Source organism: Plectrocnemia conspersa, unplaced genomic scaffold (genome assembly GCF_051122295.1).
Source record: "Plectrocnemia conspersa isolate PC_06_02 unplaced genomic scaffold, ASM5112229v1 ptg000003l, whole genome shotgun sequence".
In the NCBI taxonomy this organism is placed as follows: Eukaryota; Metazoa; Arthropoda; class Insecta; order Trichoptera; family Polycentropodidae; genus Plectrocnemia; species Plectrocnemia conspersa.
The window spans coordinates 11,034,559-11,056,483 of NW_028277167.1; the positions used below are offsets into that span (position 1 = coordinate 11,034,559).

The 21,925-nt window shown below is 32.6% G+C and overlaps 1 protein-coding gene and 1 non-coding gene across 6 annotated transcripts in view; one reads left to right on the forward strand and one right to left on the reverse strand.

The window, feature by feature from the left end:
• Positions 1-12,913, forward strand: part of LOC148236582 (uncharacterized) — a 188,960-nt gene extending 176,047 nt beyond the window's left edge. The window contains exons 6-10 of one of the 5 annotated variants that reach the window (XM_088182103.1): positions 3-4,892; positions 4,964-5,063; positions 5,190-5,615; positions 9,660-9,954; positions 12,205-12,913. In XM_088182103.1, the coding sequence (XP_088038229.1) occupies positions 3-4,892; positions 4,964-5,063; positions 5,190-5,615; positions 9,660-9,954; positions 12,205-12,535 (6,042 nt within the window). In that variant the 3' untranslated portion in view covers positions 12,536-12,913. The remainder of the gene's footprint in view (positions 1-2; positions 4,893-4,963; positions 5,064-5,189; positions 5,616-9,659; positions 9,955-12,204) is intronic. The other 4 variants (XM_088182104.1, XM_088182106.1, XM_088182107.1 and 1 more) reach the window with 4 other exon arrangements.
• Positions 12,914-18,458: 5,545 nt separating this feature from the next.
• Positions 18,459-18,530, reverse strand: TRNAD-GUC (transfer RNA aspartic acid (anticodon GUC)). The gene has a single exon. It is a non-coding gene; the product is annotated as a tRNA-Asp (tRNA).
• Between the last annotated feature and the right edge of the window lie 3,395 nt (positions 18,531-21,925).

The window sequence follows — 21,925 nt, forward strand, 5'->3', positions numbered from 1 at the left end:
AGATATGGGAGAATTCATCACCAATGTGCAACACGAATCTCATCGCTCATCCTATCCAATCGGCTTCACCGACAGTGCTTCAAACTAGATTTAGCAACGGCCAAGCGATCAACAACTATTCATATGTTAATGTCGCTTCTCAACAAAATTTCATCAAGACTGAAAATAACATTTGTAATATGAATGAACAACAACAACAACAACAACAGCAACAACAACAACAACAACAACAGCAGCAGCAGCAGCAGCAGCAGCAGCAGCAGCAGCAGCAGCAGCAGCAGCAGCAGCAACAACAGCAGCAGCAGCAAGAAAAGATAGCAATGCTACCTCAAGTGTTAACCATCAACGGGAGTCTTGATACGCAGCCAAAAATATTTCCGCAACAGATCGTATTTAACAATCAGCAAAATAGCTTTCGGAAGACGCCTACTCTTCAATGTGCGCCCAATGCACAACAGCTTGGTGAATTCAACCATATCTTGGGACCGAACGGTCAAATCATCGGAATACAAACGTCGAACATATGCCGCAGTCAAAGTATGGAATGCATCACGTCTAATGCTGATAAAATAAACAATAAACCCATCGGTATTACAACGTTGAACAACATAAAACAAGAACAAATCACAAACGTTAAACCTATGGATAAAATGGTTAATTGTAATGATAATGTCAATAAGAACATTAATCAAATGCCACTGCAGAACATGCAAGTTATTTCCAATAATATGCTAGTGCCTGTTTCGCAGCCTCATGCATCTAATCAATGCAATCAAACAATGCCAAATAACACTAGTTTACAGCAATTAACTCCGGAAGTAATACAGCGAATAAACCAACAACAGCAAATATTCATTCAACAAAATCAAAAACAGATGGAATTGGCCATGAAAGGCATTAAAGTGCAAGCTGTATCTTCAGCGAGTCCTCAACCTATCGGAATCAACAATCAAATAAATTCAGAAAATTCTGCGTCTCAGTTGATGATTAAAAACAACTCGTTAGTAATAACTAATCAACAACAGAGAATGCCACCGTGGCAGATGAACAGGATCAATAAAGTTCAAGGTACAAATTATACTCAAGATCAAATGATGCACATGAACGATAAACAGAATTGTCAAAATCAAATGGAGATATCTGATAAGAATGTACATAATCAACACCAAATGATGATCATGGGCTCGGTTACTAGTTCGGAAAATTGCGAACCGATGGTTGTACAGAATTCAGATCAAAATGTTTTCTCAAGAGTGCCTCCTCTTCATCAACACACTCCGCAGTCTGTGTGGCCAGATGAAGTGCAGAAGAAGAAGAGTAAACCGGCAAAGACGTTAAAGAAGATGAGGCCGTACAATGTTAATGATACTCAAAGGTTCAATCGTACAAACGTAGGCACAAATATGTCTAATATAGAACTTAAAAAATCGCCTCAAGACGGAAGATCCAATCAAATGTCTCAGATGTGCTTCACCAATAATAATTCAAGTCCGTCGTTCATGGACGATCCGAGCGGATATTTAGCTCAACAAACAGCTTTGTTAAATAATACGATATCTAGGCAAGTCGGATTTAACATGATGTGCAACAACAACATGGATAATTCACACTTTAAAAACAATAACCAAAATCAGAATATTGTTCAAAAGTCGTATAACTCTCCGGGAGGAAACGTAGGTAATTTAGATAGAACAAACATGGACGGTTTTATGAATCAGAAGAAACCTGATAAACTGTTAACTAATAATGTTCAAAACAACGTACCCGATAGTAGTATGAATATGGAAAAACCGATGCAAACTAGTTGCCATATGTGCCCGGATAAATCAAATGAAAATATGTGCAACCATCGAAACGTTTGCGATCAACAGATGCAAAATACGCATTTCCAGAGAAAGGTACAAAATTATATTCAAAGTATGTCGTCGTCGAAACAGATGATGCATTCGCAACCCGGAACTCCGAGTCCTAATCAGTGTTGCGACGAGAACCCTGTCACTTCTTCCACTTACATGGAAAGACCGGGAAGCAGGTCAAATCCTTGCGCTGATATGAGAGGTCCGATACAAGGCGGACTAGTCAGCACGAGCAACGGCTCACCGATAGATACGTTCGTGTTACCAGAATTCTCTCCCACTCCTTCGAATTCTTCTCGTAACACAGACACTCCATTGAGCAAGAACAGCGGAAGTATGCATATATCGTCTAGTTGTCCGTATACCATTCCAAGCCCTGCTTATTCGAATCAAGGATCGTCGAGGGAAAGCATCAGCAGTAATCCCGCGACGCCGTCGCCTGGCCAAATCAACCAAAATTATATTTCTTATAGCTCGCCAGGACCTATGTCCAATCAATCGAACTGCAGTCAAAACATGAGCAATAATGATATCATTAACACGTTTAGCATAAGAAGCAACAACGGTGAACCTTCACTTCAAAACATGAACATGTTAAATAATGAACAGATCACTATACATCCTGATAATCACAGAAGAAATAATCAAATAACCGGCTATTATGTGCCAGCTCAGATGAATGCTGGACAAGCGGGCATCAATCAAGATGGGCGAATGATGTTGATTCATACAAATGGCATAGTGACAACGATGGCGAGTGGACATACACTCAGCAGGAATACTATCACATCAGTTTTAGCCGGTAAAGCTCAAACCGCTACTACCTCTATTAACGCATCGCCGTCTACGTTGCCGTTTAGCTATCCCGTCAACGCTGACAACTCTGGGAACAATATGCAAATCAATAAAAACCAATTTGAGAATATAAACGTACCGCACGATTATCCTATGCATATTGCTGGTAATTTGACGCAGAATATAATATCAAAATCGCCACTGGAAATGGTCCAAAGTGTTGTCAGCAGTATTCAAGTGTCGCAATCTCAAAATTGTGGAAACGTATCTTTAATGGCTCAACATCCGGTGCAGTTCCAAAACAAGAATCAATCGAATGCCGGACAAATATTGATGCCATCCAATGGTCAATTTTTGGTGGCGAACGGAAATCAAAATCCTATGATGGCGCCTCCTCCGCCGAAAAGTCAATCATTATCATCTCTATCGTCTTCGCCTTTAGGCACGTCAGTCACGACATCCGTATCGCAGGGAATTCCAGCCGTGGGAGGTGTCCAACAAGTGATGAATCCACAGACCGTTTTAGTAAACACTTTGCCTGCACCGTTCATGTTGCAACCTCAAGTAATGACCGTAGATGGACAAGTTGTCAATCAGAACGTACAAATGCCACAGATCGTAACCGGTAACTTGATTTCGCAAGGACGTATAATTGGTGATAATTCATCTAGTCAGGATGTTGATAGAAACACGAGGCCGAATATATTATCTCCGGATTCTGGTAAAAAGAAAGCGAAGAAGAGAAAAGCGCAAACTCCGGTGGCTCCGATGCTTCAAATTACAGCACAGCACAGTCCCGGCGGTGTATTAGTACAACATAACTCTCAACAACAACAGCAGTTTTCTCCGCAAGGATTCCAAGTATCGCCGAATTCTAATCTACCAGCAACGCCGATGCTTCAAGCTTTAACGATCGTACCCGGAAAACCGGGTACTCCGGCTCACATTGTAATGAACGGACAAGGAGCTAATAATAATTTTGGTTCGCAGCAGATAATCACGAATTCTCAAGGACCTCAACATATAAATCTTCTTCAACCGGTCAATCTATTAAACAATACTGGAGTCATGCAGAATATTCCAACATTCCAACAATTTATAGTTCCCGGTTTAGGAAGCATGGTCATGACGGCAGACGGCACGGCGATTCTTCAAGACGCTTCGAGCATGCCCATGCAGTTGCAGATTCAGAACGTCAACGGTCAAAATGTATTAACGCCAGTTCAAAATCAAGGAATCATATCAACGGGTGCTACGGGGATGGTCATCAGAACTCAGAATCCTAATAATAAAATGATCCAGTCGCAGCACAGTCCCGGAGCTCAGTTCTTATCGCCGGGAAGTCAAATTGTAATGAGCGGATCGCCGTTTAACGGACAGCTCAGTCCGATGGTGGCTAACGTGAGTCCGAATCAATCGGTCACATTCAACACGAGCCCGCAACAAGTCCGTTCGAATATTCAACCAGAATTCATCCAATGCAATCAAATGGGTCAAACGTTAATGTTGCCCTTGTCGCCGAATCAGATCGCCATTTCAACGTCTCCGAATCAACAGAATACAACGTTTGTTCAACAAAATACCACGATAGTTCAACAGCAAACAACAATGGTGTCCAACAACCACAATAATAACCAATTCCAAAATAATAACGGAAACGCAAACAACGCTTTAGTTCCGTCGTTGAATATCGATCAAGGAGTAATCATCAATCAAGGCGGTAAATCTAACTCTTTGTTAAAGGGTAGACCGAATATTGTTCAAATCCAAGCATCGCCTAATCAAATGCAACATCAGCAAATATCAATTCATAATCCGAACGAATCGCACGGATTGAAAAGGATCACCGTTCAATATCCATCGATCGTGAACCAGATCCCTCAACAAAACAATAACATAAAATGCGAGCCACATCCTCAGCAAATATTGGCGAACATAAATCAGAATAATATGATCCATCAACAGTTTCAAAACTCGCTACATCCGAACGTGAGGCATTCTGTGTCGACGCAGACGTTTGTCAATCAACAGAACTGCGAGAAGTCGTCCACTGCGATTTATTGCCAACAAATATCTGGAAGCAGTCCGCCCGATACGACGACTCACAGTCCTCTTGGACCTTTAGAGAATTCTTCTGGAAGTCCCATGAACAGTTTAAGCGGCAGGAGCTCGAATTCGTCTCAAGGAAATCAAGTAGATACAACAACCGGTAGTCCGGAACCGAACGAACACGGCTCTTTGGTGAATAATCATATTTATTTTTTATATTTCTTATTAACAAATATAATAATTGCTTAAATAAATGTTTTCAGCCCATGGTGCATTGCATCTCAAGCAGCGAACCAGATTCTGGCGATCGCGATAATCTAATTTGGGCGAGAAACCAAAACGACATCATGATTGACAACCAAGGTATATAAATCTTTCGATTCACTTCTAATCCTCGTAACCTTCACGCTTACTACATCAAACTAATCCCCAATCTATCCGTTTGTATTATTTTATTAAAATTGTTTATAATCTATCCGAAAATTTTAGGAAACGCTGTCAGTCATCATTTTTCAAATCCAGACCAAAATTTTTTTTATAACACTGACTCCTCAGGCGCACGCTTCAATAACCACGCACTAGCAGCATCATCATCCTCTGTAAATAACCCGCAAAACTCTGTTTATACGCCCGCTAATCGCTTTCATCAAAAAATGATTCCCGGAAAGCATTACATCCAAAACTCGGCCATGTGTCACGCTAACAACCAGCAACTTTTCGATAAAACGACCGCTAAAAACAGTTGTATGGTGAATAATTTAGGAGTAGACAACCAGAATTACCGAAAGCAAATAATGTCAATGCACGACATGGCGAGGCATAGGACCGAAGAAGAATTGATGAGGAACTGTGGCGATATCGGAGAGATTGAGAATGGACATTGCATTAAGAGAGAGTCCATATCCAGTGTGAATGGTATGTGAACATTTTTTTATATATTTACAACGATATGAACATTTTAGACTGGTGAATATGAAATGTCGTATCTCAATATATCACTATTGTTCTTAAGTGTTATCCCACACCCAACTTAAGCCATGCCTTCAAATTTTTAGTTAAGTGTATTGACCAGAATTACGAGAAAATCTTAAATATTTTTATCTCAATGTATTGAATGAAAATGTACATAGTCTTCATTACATTCAATACAAGTTTTACAACATTCAATATTATGGCTGAGTGCTACTGTATTTTTTCGTTAGCCTAAAACCATTTTTTCCTGTCGCCTTTTTGAGCAGTCCGAAAATGTGAAAATCAATTGGGTCAAGATTTTGAATGTACAACAGATGTTAAAGACACTTAAAATATGAATCTTTAATCGTTGATATAATAATTCAATTACAGGTTGAAAATTATTCTTGATGAAATTTCCTCGGTTTTAGTGAGGAGGTTATTAAACATGAGTTCGTTACAAACTCACGTTTCATTTCCATTATAGCTTTAAAGTGCCTCAAAATATCTAGCAGTCATAAATAAGTCTTTCTTTTAATTCCGTAGTATAATATCGATTGGTATAGTACCCTAGCCTATGGCGATAATCCGTAACAATTCATATAACTGCTATGCCTGATCTGTTCAAGAAGAGTCTGCTATAAAACTCTCACCGTTTTAGAAATTTCTAGTCCACTTGTACACTTGGTTGAGTAATAGACATGCATCACCTTACTGAACTTTCACTTAATGATGATTTTTAATAAATTTATGTCTTCACTACTTTAAAATCAAACAACAAAGTGCTGTTCCACTTAGGTGCATATTTATTGCTCGCTCTCTTGCTTTACAGTTGATAAGTATCCATGTCTCATCTCCAGAAGTGAAGATATTACGTTCACTATTATTACTCTGCAATTTTCCTTCACAATGCCTTCAACTGATGCAGTTGATTCTGAATCATTGCTTGGTGTTTCTAACCTAATCAATTAACTCTAATGTCTATGCTTGACATGAGAAGATAACCTAATTAAAAAGAGTGCTATAGAACTCTCAGTTTCGGAAATTTCTAGTCCACTCATACTCTTGCTGAAGTAACAGACATATGTTCATCACCTTATTCATTTGTGGATAAATTTCAATAGGTCTCGCTCTTCACTACTCAAAAAACGAATGATAAATCACTGCTTCACTTTGTGAGAAGTTGAAAGTGCAACGGAAATTTTAGGCTTCTGCTGCTAAGATTTTCATTTTATTTTTCATTGTCATTTTTAACTGAGGAATTAAAAAAGGCTGAGTTTCAAATGGGTTTCAAAGGCGTGGCACAAAATTTGGTTGGGTGTAGGATAACACATAAGAACCATTGATAGAATTGAATTTTAATATCAATCTGTCATATTCACCAATCTTTCGTTAATTTTAGTTAAAGCTAAAAATATAGTCATTATTATTATTCATAAACTATCTATTATGAATATTGCTATAACTTGACATTATATTTAGCTCGAACTTAAATATATTATTTTTATAAATGATCAATATAAAATCATTGATTTACATATTAATTTTGCTTAAATTGTATATATCATCATCATCAACATTATCATCATTACTATTCTTCTTTATAAAAAAATAAAAGCTTCCTCACATCTCATCATCACTCATACTTATATTTTATATCGCACACAATTTTGGCATATGTGTTTTGTCTTGTAATGGTTACGGATATTTTAACAAAACTGCAACGGCTTCACTAACTGCTAAATAACATCACAAAACCGTCAAGTTGCCTCCTGAAACAATCGATTGTTGTTTGTCTTAAGTTTAAATCATCTCAACATGTCAAGATCAATATCATTAATCATTTATCATGTATAAAGCTTTATATATATTTTTTATCAACACATATTTGATTATTAAATATCAATGCATGGATTTAGAATCGATCATTTAATCAGATATGTGTTGATTTTTATATCGGACGATTTATTATTTTGGACAAATAGCCATTTGTATATACAATATATTATTATTTATTTATATTATTTAAACATTTTGTAAATATGATTTCTTATTTATTGTTAATGTATAATGTGGTGAATTATGTGAAATATTATACAGTTGTCAAAGTGAAAGTAAAGGGATAACAACGGTTAATACAAGATGCAGCTTTACGTTTAGCGTTAACAAATTGTCGAGCACTTTTACTAAACGTCTGCAAAAACGCTTTTCATTGGAATGGTTTTTTTTTCTATTACTGTTAACGCTAAAAGTATTTGCAAACAAAACATAACTAATTGGCGATTTTTATTTTTTATTTTCAATGCAAATATAGCTTTAGGTATCATTTCACCCCTCATTCATATACATCATTTGTGTAATAAACAAAATGAGGTTTATTGTGTCATGATTTGTGTATATATCACTATATTTTATGGCGTAATATGTATTTATATGTATTGTGATTGGGATTAATACTTTTGATGTAAATCAATAACAAAAATTAAAACAGTTTATGGAAAACTTGTATCTCTTAAATTAATATAATTTTTATTTATAAAAATTGGTCAGTAATGTACGCAATGTACAAAAATAATTAGCTGGCATTAAAATAATTGCAGTTCTGTACAATGGATCTGATTTAGATTAATTATTACAGTTAGTAACTAGTAACTACCCTTCATGTTCGCTGATGGTAATCCATAGAACAGGTAAAATCTACCATTTTTGTCTTTTGATACCAAACGATGGGTTCTGTAATATCTACATGCAAAAACAAGCTTATTGTGCTACCATCTATTTCTTTAGAATGAATGTTTGTACTAGTGTATATGAAAAAAAATATTTCGATTTTATTTTTTCTCTTGAATAGAGATCAAATCATTTTTTACTCATACATGGAAATCATAAAATAAATTTAATTTGATCCACATCAACTTTGTTCTAACCGCTTATGATTGAATAAGATGCTATCAAATTTATTTGTATATTTTTTTAATAAAATGAAACACATTTTAGATATAAATTGATTGTGGTTTAAATTTGATTTTACACAACCCACAGATTGAAAACCGTTGATAAAATAATTTTAACGTACGTACCAATAGAAGTAACAACTTTTGACAATTTTCAGTGTTTTTTATTGAAATCTTTAAATTATTTTGATGTGGGAATTTTAGCTGTACCCCAATTATTTTTTTTTTCTTGTGCGATGCAAGTAAAGCAATAGCATCCGCAAGTGAAATCATTGTGGTGTTCTTAATAATGTTAGTCCTATGACGATGCCTTGTAGAACTCCAAAATTCTTCACAAAAAATCTGTTCTGGTTCAATATTAATATTTTACTCTTCAAATATTTATATTTCAAAGCTATTTTGCCATTTCTTCATTAGAAAAATGTATTTTGAAAGGGTTTTTCTGCATTCTGTATTGCAAGTGAAGTTTTGTACAAGTTCGATATTATATTATTGCATAAATTTATCAAAATTAACTGTATAAAATCCATAGAAGTGTCACTAAAACAACGGAATAGTTGAAAAGTATATAGGGTACGTCTTTAGTCAAAGTTGACTCATTTATTGATTAATCTGAAGTGAATAATCAATTTTTGAATAATAAATGGTAGAAATGGAAAACCACATTTTATTTATTTTTTAATTTAAGAGATACAATTTCTTATAATATGTTTATACATAAATAGATATTACACTATCGCGTTCATCCAAATAATCATTTGCGGGAGTGTGGTATTAAATGGCTTTTCATTTAAACACAGCATGAAAACTACACACGTTTAGCTTTTACATCATATACGTACATAATTTGGTAATAACTTTATGATTCACAATTTCTTTGCTTCGAGGAGAAGTGTTCTTACGGTTCCTTCATCTTTTCACATCACATTAAAAATCAAAAGCTTTAATTATCACATCATTAACTTTCTCCATGCATTTTATTTCATACTATTATCACTGATCGGACAGTCGAGATTAATATTTAAAAAGTGATGTTTTAATAATTGCACTGTAGAAACGACCAATGAAGAGTCTACCACACCTTCAAACGCCGACGAATCAGACGACAAACTTACAACCAAAATCAAACAGTTCAAAGAGGGCGACTTGGTCTGGGGACCGGCCAAGGGTTTCCCGGCGTGGCCCGGGAAACTCGTGTCGAAAAGTTTCGTGAACGGTATATCCGATGGCAAAGTCCTCGTGAGGTGGTTCGGCGGCGATAAATGCCTAACGCCCGTCGACCCCGTAAAGCTGCAAACTCTTTCCGAAGGGCTGGAAGCTCACCACGCTGCTAGAACGAAATGTAGAAAGTGAGTTATTCGTGACACGTCGTCTGATATAGGAGACGACACATGTGACATTTTGCTCGTGTCGCTAAATGTTAAACAAATATTCGATTTTAATATAAACAATGAAGAAAATGTCACTAGATGTCGAATGATTAACATGCAGAACTTTCTGTAAAAATTGTATTGTATTTGAGATGTTTTTATTTTGTAATAGAAATGAAAGTTCTGCATGTTCTATTTTTATTATTATTATTATTATAAATGTTATCCCTTTATACATATCATAAGAATTGAGTGTTCACAAAATCACCACTGTTAAAAATCATTATTGTTGTTTTGTTGTAGCTGATTTATTTTATTATTTTTAGTGAATGTATGTTTTATATTACGAAAAGTAAAGCTTCTTATTTATGCAATATATATATATATTCTTTTTTTTAATTATTGTAAAATTATTAAATTTGCGAAATTTATTAAAATTTACAAATTATAGTGATGAATTTTAATGACTATGTAAATGATGATTTGAAACTTTCACTCCTATTTGTGTACATTATAATTTATAAAATACTTAGAGAATCTACAATATATGTTTAATGTCATACGGATAGTTTAATAGTAATGAACATAATCATACATATTTATGAGTGTAAGAATACGAATTTACCGTAAAACATATATGTGACTGGAAAGTTAATATTTTTATCGTGACAAACTTGGTAACAATAAAATTTACTTTAAAGTAATTTATTTTTAATTACATCTTTATGATTTGTTATGTTAAAAATTATACTAATAGATTTTTTAAATAAAAAATGTCAATTTTGCTGTAGAAAGTTATTGTTTTTCTACAAAATTATAATTTTTATTATCGTAATGATGTATAAGTCGGTGATTGATACCTGAAAGAGATAGGTTCGAATCTCATATTGGTCCTAGTGTTTTTTATTTTTTTTAATTAGCGGATATCATATAATTTTAATTCCGATCGATCATTATAGATTAGGTTTTCCTAGATTTTATTAATCTCACGGATGAATATTGCGATGTTTCACTACTTAATTAATAGTTATTGGTTGTGTTTACCCTGTTGTGACCCAACAGAAGATTTACATATTTCTATAGTGAATTTTTAATAGCAGAGACAGTCATATTGATTATTTTTTACTGCTATTTATGACATGTAAATATATTTGCATTATTTCACTAAGATGACATATTTTTTTGCCACAAAGATAAAATTGTCTGATTTGATAAAACTAAAGGTATACACTGATTTTAATAATTTCTGACTGAGCCTTTTTGATCATATTTTGATAATAATAAAATATATATTCGGAAAAAATGTTTTTTATCCTACAGCCCATCAAAAATGTTTTCAATTCTTTTTTCAATGATGGCGCCGACTCAGAGTAGCAATAGTCAATAAATCAAATGTTGGCAATTAAAGGGTTAAATCTGTTAGTTTTCTAACACATGGAGTTATCATATTAACAATTTTATTTAATGTCAATTTTTGCTCACTAACAAAAATATCATAGATCAACAGATAAATTTACATCTAAATCAGGATTGAATCTTTATGCCAAAAATTTAATTCCAGTGAAATATGGCAACAAATAGTCAGTACATTAAAAAATTAAACTGTCAGCATATTTTTTATGATATTAATGGTCAGTTGATAATTGTAAATGGTCAGTAACTATATGATTAATGATCAGTAGAGCTCCATTAATAACTGGTCATAGCGACAAAATCAAAACTGATTGATTTTTTCATTTAATTTATACTTATGTAAATTCATAATATTATTCAAAGGACTAAAAGTGATTTTAATATATAAATATTTTATAATCCTTTAATTTAAAATTAAAATTACCAAAAGCAAACAAAATTACTGATGCTGTGAAATATTATTTTACACATAGTTGTAATAATAATAAATATCACACATAGCTTTAAAATTATATATGTTAGTATAAAACTAAATATAGCAATAGACAAAATTTCACTCTAATAACAAAAAATGAGAAATTCTAACTTGTATCAATTTTTTTTAAATCGATAGAACTTGGATTCAATGTTCATTGCTAATAAACTACTACTTCTAGTTATGAAAAAATACTCTGGTAACATAATCATAAAAACAAGTAGTTGAAATATGTTTTTTTTTTACCATTTTTTGAACCATTCATTCATATTATATATAAGATAATTAATGTTCTAAAATATACTAAGAAAACATGCTGATTAATTTCTTTGTTCATTCAGAAGCCGCAAACTAAACACTCAATTGGAAAAAGCGATACAAGAAGCGATGGCAGAACTGGACAGAATCTCAGAAAGTATCGATTGCGACAACAAAGATGATTTGGACAAATTAAACACAGTGGAACAACAAAACGCCGATCTGATCGTGTCAGACATCAACGGCAACTCGAGCAAAGTTATAAAAATAAATAAGCCGACCAACGATACCAAAAAATTGAAGAACATAGCAATGGCCGGTAGCAAAAATCAAAGAATAACAAATGTCAAGATAGCGCCACATCCAGTCGGCGGAAACGAAGTTCCGGGTAGACTTAGAAGTAGCCATCGATGACATGAAGGTGGGGGCGAAGTCTCCAATGTCGTCGCCCCGCATCCGTCAGCCTCTCAACTACTTTACATTCTGTTCACACCTTGAATCATATAAATATCAATATCATAAAAGATCATGTGACAAAATAATCAATACAAGGGTGGCAATCGTCGCGATACAAAATATGTAAGGTGATTATATGTTCATCGTTACCTTATCCTATTTCATATAACATATTCGATTCTCTTTTATTACAGTAAATGTCTTATAAGTATGAACGGTAGCGCACGCGTGTTTTATTTTGTCCGAATGGCTAATTAATTAGATTGTTTAATGTAATAGAATGTTTATACGCGCGTAATTACGAGACCATTTTGAAAAATAAATAAATAAATAAAATAACATATCTCATAGTGAAACTAGAAATTTGTATTTAGGTGATGAATATATAGTCTTACTTATTGAGTGTACCTTTCTTTATAATATAATAACGTTATTCATTATAAAATTTCCTAATGAAAAATAAATTGTTTGTATATTTGCACACATAGCGTGCATGTAGGCATATGATAGATAATTGTATTATAATATACATATAAGAGTAATTTTATATGTGATTTATGTTTAGATGTCACATGATCCGCATTTGATCGTATTGTTCCCATTATGGATTTTTTAATAATTTTTATTTTGTATATAATAGATATTGTATTGCATATACACGCTGTTTGTAATATAATTTAATGTTATAGTTTCTAGTCAAATTTTAAAGCATAAAAAACTTGAAGTATTGACAATAACCTTAAGCCTGCATTGAGAAAGGAGATGTTTATCTGTATAATTGCCAGCCTTTCTCATACTTGGATGATTCTCCTTTCAGACATGACAACTTAACCATAATCATTTATTTATTTGTTTTATATAAATATCAGCATATTTCTGAAATGAATTGTAAAATAAAATATTATATTATACATATTGATGTATTAAATTAAAATTATTATAATGAATTAAATGTTTTGTAGCATTAAAAAATATTTACATATGCATACATATATCTAGTAAAAACATTTATGTGAGGTTATTCAGCGAAATTTTTATATTAAAATTTACAATTTATTTATTAAATTTTATTCATTCGGTGATATTTTTAGGATATTTCATTTCAATTTGCATTTATAAATTGTATTATCATCATCAATTACTTAATTGTTATCAAAATATATGATTTAAAGATTTCGCTGAATGTGTTAACTACACATGGTAATTTTAAAGTAGATTTACATTTTCAAACTTTAATAATAAATAAATATATGTATGTTTACGTAAAACTATTCGGATTTAGAGGTAAAAACGTAATGCAGAATCTCACACCATCGTATCAATGAAATCCTCTACTATTCCTATTATTGAATATATTTAGTATTGACAATATATCAAACAAATACAAGATTTACTCCTTGAATTTTGTATCCAATGTACAAAGAAATTAATTATCGTATTGCATATATTTATGTATTTTTTTTATTTATTTATAAATTACTTTCGCTGTGTAGTGAAATTTTCTCATTGTAAAATTACTTTATGAATTACCTTGTTTGTAAGGACGAAATAAATTTAAAGAAAAAGTATTAAAAAATGTTGCAATTGTTACATTTGAATGTGATATGAGAGACCTAAAAAAGCACGAATGTGTTAAATGGCATATATGTATATATATGTTTGTCTGCGTATTCGAATGGTGAAAAATGATGAATTTTAATATTATTAGCGTATTACTTCAATGAGGCAACCTCAAAGCGTTTTATGTATATTATTATATGAAATACAAAATATTTTAGGTGGCATTTTAATTGATGTAAATAGATTTAACAAAAAAAAGAGCCTATAACAATAGCGATTTTAAATGAATGATAATGTTGTTTTTAATTGTTATACATTTTTTTATTTAAATATGTTTGTTTATGAAAATATTGTGTGGCGAATGAAATTTTTAAATTACAAATATGTTTTGTATATAAATAACGCTATAAATATATTAAATAAAATATGTGCATAATTCGTGTCTTTATTTTTATAAATATATACATTCCTATAAGCGGGAGTTGGGCAAGGATGTATTCTATCCCTGACATTATTGCCAGTTAATAATGGGAAAGGCATTGCATGGTTTTAACAGGTATTTCTTTCGTAGGCTTATAATATTAGCAAATAATGCCCTTATATATATATTTGGAAGAAGACTGTAGCAAAATAAAATGAAATAGATGTTCTTTTTTGTCCAAAAAGTTCCAAAACGTCAATTTTTTGTGGTCTTTTCAGAATGATAATACATCAAGGAACTGAAAAAGCTTATTTTTATAAAAGAAAAAGGTACTAAAAAACATGTCAATTATATAATTAATACTCAGAAGATAAATTTCAACTAAAATTATTTATTTTTGTTGATATCTGTTGAAGCTGAGGGTTAAAAGCATATGTTACATGTGCTTCCAACAAAATATGTTAAACACCAAAGTCAAAATTGTCCGCTATAACTCGGTCAAGAGCTCAAACAAAGTCTTTGTGTAGCTTCACACGTGCCGGATGGATTCGCCCGGCATCGGGCCGGGGCCGTATAGTGGGGGTGGTGTTGTATGGGCTAGTACTAACCATTTCAGACGAATCAGCCGGAAGAATCGATCCAGCGCCGGCCCAACGCTAGCTGCCAGGTTGTCGCCGGCCGCGCTCACTACAACTATCCGGCGCCGGGTACCGGGTTGAGTGTGGTGTATGGAATTATACTGAAACTCACACAGGAACCGGGCTGGCAGTCAACCGTTGACAGTGATTGTGATATATTGTAATAAAATTATAATATATATAATATTTCTCGTGTTTAGGCAATAGCGAAAGAAATAGACCTCAAAATTTTAATTATATTAGTAGAATCTCGCCCCGTCCTGTGGTTAATTGGTCTAACGCTTAATGCGTGGAAGGACTTTGTGAAGCCGTTCATCCTAAATGACTGGCATCAGTTGACGAGGTATAGGCTGGGTTGGGAAGAAACAGGCCACGTGTGAAGGGTTTGTGAACGGCGCCGGCAGGCGGCCTTTGCATAAAAAATACACTGAGGCAGAAAACACTTGGAATTTTAAATTACGACTGGCTGGCTATTTGGTAGGCTTACCATATGTCCCAGTTTCAAAAAAATTTCGAGAAAAATTTTTTTTGCTCCCTCAGCATCCTAAAATAAACCAGAATTTCCATGACTTTTTTAGCGCATCTCAAATTGAACAAAAGTTTCAGAGATGACCTTTTTTTATTTACCTGTCCCTGCTTAGAGCTTCAAAATTATATTAAGCCTATTATTAAGTTTTTTAGTAATTTGGCTAGAGAATATTTTTAAACGCGCGGATATATACGTCCATGGGGAAATTGGTGTGGCACACATGTTTTAAGTTTTAAAATGACTGCTGAGAAATTGGATATTAGGTTGAAAAATTTTTTTGTTACGTAAGGAGATTATTGATATATTATCTATACGGTTGCTATGAATTACAATCTGTTCTATAGTGTGCTGGACTTGCAATATTTGCAGTAGATTTATTTATCTGTTATTTTTAATTCCTTTGGTTTGAAAAGTGACCGATAGGTTGTTTTACGAATCAATATCGGTAAACCTTTTGTAATTCAACGTTGAATGAAAGATTGTACGGTGATTGATATATGGATTAAACCAACAAATGAACGAATGGACTAGAAAGTTCAGAAACTAAAGAGATCAAACACTGAATCCCTTTAAATACCAAAATATAACAGGTCAAGAAACTAAATTTGCGTCACTAAAATAATAAAAGTTTTAGAAATACCTGTATTTTAAATACTATGATTATACTGAACTTAGATTTTTTTATCAAATTTAGGAATCTAAAGTTACGCGACAATATTGGCAAAGGTTAGAATATTTTGGTTTGAATGTTTATTTTTGGGGGGGTAAAAACATTTTTTTTATTCTCGAATAATTTAAGAAAATGATAAGAAGTTAATATTGTCATCATTTTTTAATTATTATGTAGTGTAAGATTTGGGTAACGTTTACTATTTTTGGAAAACAAAAATTTTTTTTGAAGACACATTATTATTATATTTAGTAACAAGATATACATATCTAGTTAACACTTTAAGATTAAAGATCTAATGTGGAATTGACACATATAACACCTTCAAAGTCTAAAAGAAAACATCGGCTTCCACTATGATTGTGAAATTTAGTCCAGCCAAGCAGTCGTTTTAAATCCCCAAGAGCTTAACTCGATCTTCTAGTTTCCCTTTGTAATTTGAACTAAAAGTTCGCTTCAGTAACTACGTAGCGCAGACATATAGGTATGTCTGCTCAGCTGGTATCCGAATTGAAAAAAAGCTGTAGCGATAACTGCCAGAAACTTTTGCAGCTGTTTGAAGCCGATGTGGTGTTTTTAGTCGGCTAGGTTCTCTGGAAAGCAATATCCGAGTTAGAAGTCCGGGTTTTGATTTTTATATAGCGTTCTCTGCGAATCTTGATCCTGGTCTGTGTCGGGAAAGTAGCATGATCAAGATGTCAGCGGCGTTGATTTGGCGAAATACCGACTGTGGTTTTTTGACCTCATATTTATATGCTTCTCTGATTGTTCGATTTATCTGCGTACAGAATTGTTTGAGGGTGAGTTTTCGAGCGATAGATTGTAACAAATCGCCACACAGGATATATTGGCTTTCTAGGAAGAATTACTACTGGAGATGCAGTCCAGATTTACTAGCACATGGCCGGAAACTAAGAGAACGAGCAAGAATATGATAAGCCCGGCAATATCAAACATAACTTTCATACTTTTTTTAAATAGTTCAATCGAATACATAAAATTTCCTCGTTGGACATTAAAAAACTGCTTGTAAATCATAAATAAGAACTTGGCTGTTTAAAGGTTTAGCTTTCTCTAGCTCAATATGTGAAAGCTCTTTATTTTTTACATGATTATCATATACAACTGAATCTTTTCATCTTCACTTACATTTATAAATGACAAGACAGACTTTCGAAAGAGATTTCTATAAGAGTTATTACTTTACATTAAAATATTTACAATATATAGAGTAGGTTTGAGAGATTTGTTGTGAATATATCTGTGTGAATGAGAGAAGAGGAAGATCACCAACACACTGGACAGATTAAATAAAAACAATAACTCTTCATGGTAAGCGCGGCTGGTCCATGAGATATCTTCCCATTCGCTCGCTCATGTATTGAGAGACGAGGGTGAACGAGAGATAAGTGTGTGCAATTGCACGCTCTTATCTCACACGCAAGCAAGCGAAAAGAAAAAGTCTCTTATTGGACCTGATTGTAAGTAACACTCCGATCTATAGTATTAAAAAAAACTGTAAAAGAATATTCAACAACATTAATATCTTACTCCATATATTGCTCACAGACTATAAAAAAATCGGAAGTGCAGAAGATATGTTTCTGAAAATCGAAAGATATGGCAAAAATTAAGTAATAAATATATTTGACAAAGCTGTTGTTTTTCTTTTTTATAATAATTTGTAAATATTGTTAGATAAATAAATTAGATTTGGTGAGATATTGCAACAGATAATAATACTAAAAAATAAAACGCGAATTTATAATTAAATTTTAAATACGGCTATTTTTTTATTTTTATAATATTTAAATTTAAATGTACTATTGACAAGTAAATTAATTGTCTAAGTATATGTAGTATAAAGTGGTTTTTAATAAAACAATATATTTTATCGTAAAATCTATAGATGGCATAATTAATAAATATTTTGAGTAAATTTTATTATTACTTTTTTATTGATATGAAGTTTTTAATAAAATAAAAATATGTAAATTAAAATAATATTAGATAAAGATTATCAAATAATTGTATTTATTGAAAAATTAAATAAAAATAAAATCCTCCCCGGCGGGGAATCGAACCCCGGTCTCCCGCGTGACAGGCGGGGATACTGACCACTATACTACCGAGGACTGTAGACATATTTGCGTTTTAACGGTTCTAGAGTATTCTTTAGAAAATATTATTATAAAGAAATCATCAACCTTTTATGATTATATATTTCTTAATACTTCTTGCCACTTTTAAAACTATTCATCACTCAACTAAGTGAACTAAAATTTATCATTAATTTTTATGTAATAATTGGCGTCAAAATATTTACACTCGTGTTTTGGACTTTTGTATTAGAATCTTCTGAATCTTGAATTAATATTTATTTCTGCTCTGAATTATTTTCTTGAATTTAAATTAATTTTAGGTTTGCAACTAAGCGAGTGATGTATTGTATACTGATTACTAAGCTTGAATTGCACAAGAAGAAATACATAAACATCCGTGTTGTGAATTTATAGTATTATATATTTATATACAACCCTTAATTAAATGTTGTACATATTTATACAGCGTAAATGTGTAGGTTTTTATGGGTAATATTAGAGGTTTGTGCATTTTATAATTTAGTGTAACTTACAATACTTATCAGAAGTTTTGTATTTTATTTATGATTTTATCAATGCCATTTATTATAATATATTTTTGTATAAATTAAATATAAAAAGATTCATTTTTACATTTTAGAATTTATTTCCATCAAATTTTAGGATTGTTAAATTTTCTCGCTACGCGTCTCTAACTCTCGTTTTGTAATAATTTCTTTAAAAGGATTTTCAATATAAACAAACTACTATTTAATTTTTTACTTAGAAGTCCATTAATCGTGACATATTTGTCTAATACAAACCTGAAGTATATAGGCAATATCAATAAAATTTTAATGAAATACATGCCGCACTCAAGAAAAAAATAGTTCTTTCTTTGTGTCTAAAAAAGTTAGTGGTTAATAAAAAATTGAACAATGACATTAAAAAAATGGATTTATTTAATGTCAGGTTATAAATGGGTTGCAACCTTACTATGAAAAAGTTTAGAAATAACATATAATATAATATTATATATGAGGCGTGTTATTCATAAACTAACATAATGTATGGTAAACTTTGAAATGGAGTTTATACATTATATTATATGAACTACTCAAAAATAATAATTAGACCCGGACCATATATTCCGTGGCCCGCCACAATGTAGATTTATAAACTTGTTTCGAATATATGTACTATCAGGTAACCATAAAGTTTTGGATAAATTATCAAACATTAAATAAACACCTCAACAATATATCCCTATCAAGATACAAGTTTGTAAATACATTATTTATAGAACATTGTGTGAAATTGCAACCTCCTACCCTATGTCTACGTACGATCTCTTACCTGGGTTGTCGCAAGTGATAGCATATGACCGGCACGTAACTATTGATCCACCATTATTAATAAATTTAAGGAGACGGATAAAATATTTTAAAATGGGAGGGGTGGTAGTTGTCAGTATTGCTCTACTCAGTAAAATCTGCACTCATTGCAGTAACTCCATTTGCTAGAAATACTAACGTTGAAGAAAGGGGCGTGTTATTTTATGCTCTATATAAAAAAAATCATTTCATTAATGCATCCTGAAAAAACCTAACAAAATATAGCGTCTTTAAAAAGCGCAAGTGCTTCTAATTCATTGGACAGCCAGCCTTCTTAAGTTAGCTGCATGTGACTGCATTAGCAACTACGACACTTACCTAGTCGGATATTCGCTTCAGTACAATGCGCAGACTGAGGGCCGACTTCCTACCTGGATTGTTGTGAGTAACAGCGGCGGTCGGGTAATCCGGCGCATAAACGCGGTTTAAATGTGAAAAGAGGCATGTTCTCTCATACTCTGCAATTCTGAAAAGATAATATAAACATTAAAATGTTACTAACAAAAGCGCCCAAACACCCTAAGATTTCCCCTGGACGCCACGAGTTGACATATGGACGTCATTTCAGCTTTTTCCAGGTTAATAATAAGACTTTTTATAACAATATTACGAATTACAATAAGTTAGAATCGAGTAAAGCATATCTAAACCGAATTTTAACTAATATGAGAGCGCATAAAACAATTATCCCTTGTCAGAAGTCAAAAATCCACGGCAAAAGCAATAAAACCTATCATAGAGTACAATTTTTTCCTGGTCTTACAGTACAAAGTTTTGTATTTTTTGTAAAATTCAAAGCCAGTCATTGAGAGAGTCCACAGCTGCCTAATAATAGCTCTGGAATTACGGCAATTACAAAATTGATTTTTTTTTAATACGACTGTTTGTTTGCCAACTTTTGGCTTGACTTTAGTTGTCATAAATAACTTATACGAAGATAAATTTCGCAAAAAAACGCACAATGAGCTTTTTATCTGTGGTACGTCTGGGAAATAGTTGGCTTCCTGCTTTGTTGAACTGTGATTTTAGTATATGCAATATTCATCCGATTAATAATTGAATGAATATTTTAAGAAGAGTTAGACAAATATTTGAAAAACGAATAGTTAGCTAAAAACTCGGAGAGCAACAGTTATAAGTATTTAGATCAATGACTGTACTGTTAAATCTCTCCCGAAGCAAGTTTATAACTTACTGGTGGTCATTTGTGGGCGATCATCCTATATAAGACTTATTTAACAATGCAAATTATTCTACGCGTGCCTTGAATATCATACATAAGTACATGTAATTGGTATGGTGTAGTTTTTTTGTGGTAATTAACGATAATGGCTTTAGAAAATCTGAAAAAGTCAAGGAAAATTATCTTGGAACTCTCATAGTAAGAAGAGTTTTAATTGGTTATTTAATGTGTTATGTAGCCCACTTAAGAATTATATTGGGAACACAGATATAAAGCAGCGATCGCCAAGCGATCAAATCTGGGTTGAGAAACATGTTGACTGCAAGACATTTTATGTGGACCGTTTTTAAATTTATAAACCTATTCCTACTTCGCGAGCAATTTACTAAAAAAATTGTATTATAATAAAATGGCAATGTATGAGTAACATATCCTATAATCACTTAGTGCGCAGTACCCTTGAGTTCGTTTCCCTGGCTTGCTTGCCAAATAATACAACCGACTCACTTTTAACAGAAAAGGTCCAAAAAAGGTATCTGTGTATGAGGGAATATAAATATTTTTTATTTTAATTTCTCACAAAATTTCTGCAGGGTATGCTGAAGTATAATTCCATCAAGACTGATGGATCAAAGTGAAACGCGTTCCTCGTAATAAAGCCGAGCATATTGGAAGATTTTCGCAGACGTCTTTTACGTGTAGAGAGAACCCCCACCTGCTCTTAAAAGTGATCTTTAGTGAGATTTATCTATCCAAAACGTTCCCCCCGAGATATTAGAAAAATATGAAAGAGTCATAGCAAACATGATGAGCACCTAAATAAAAAATTGTTTATGATTTGTTCAAAACAACACTCTCAAATGAAGCGATGG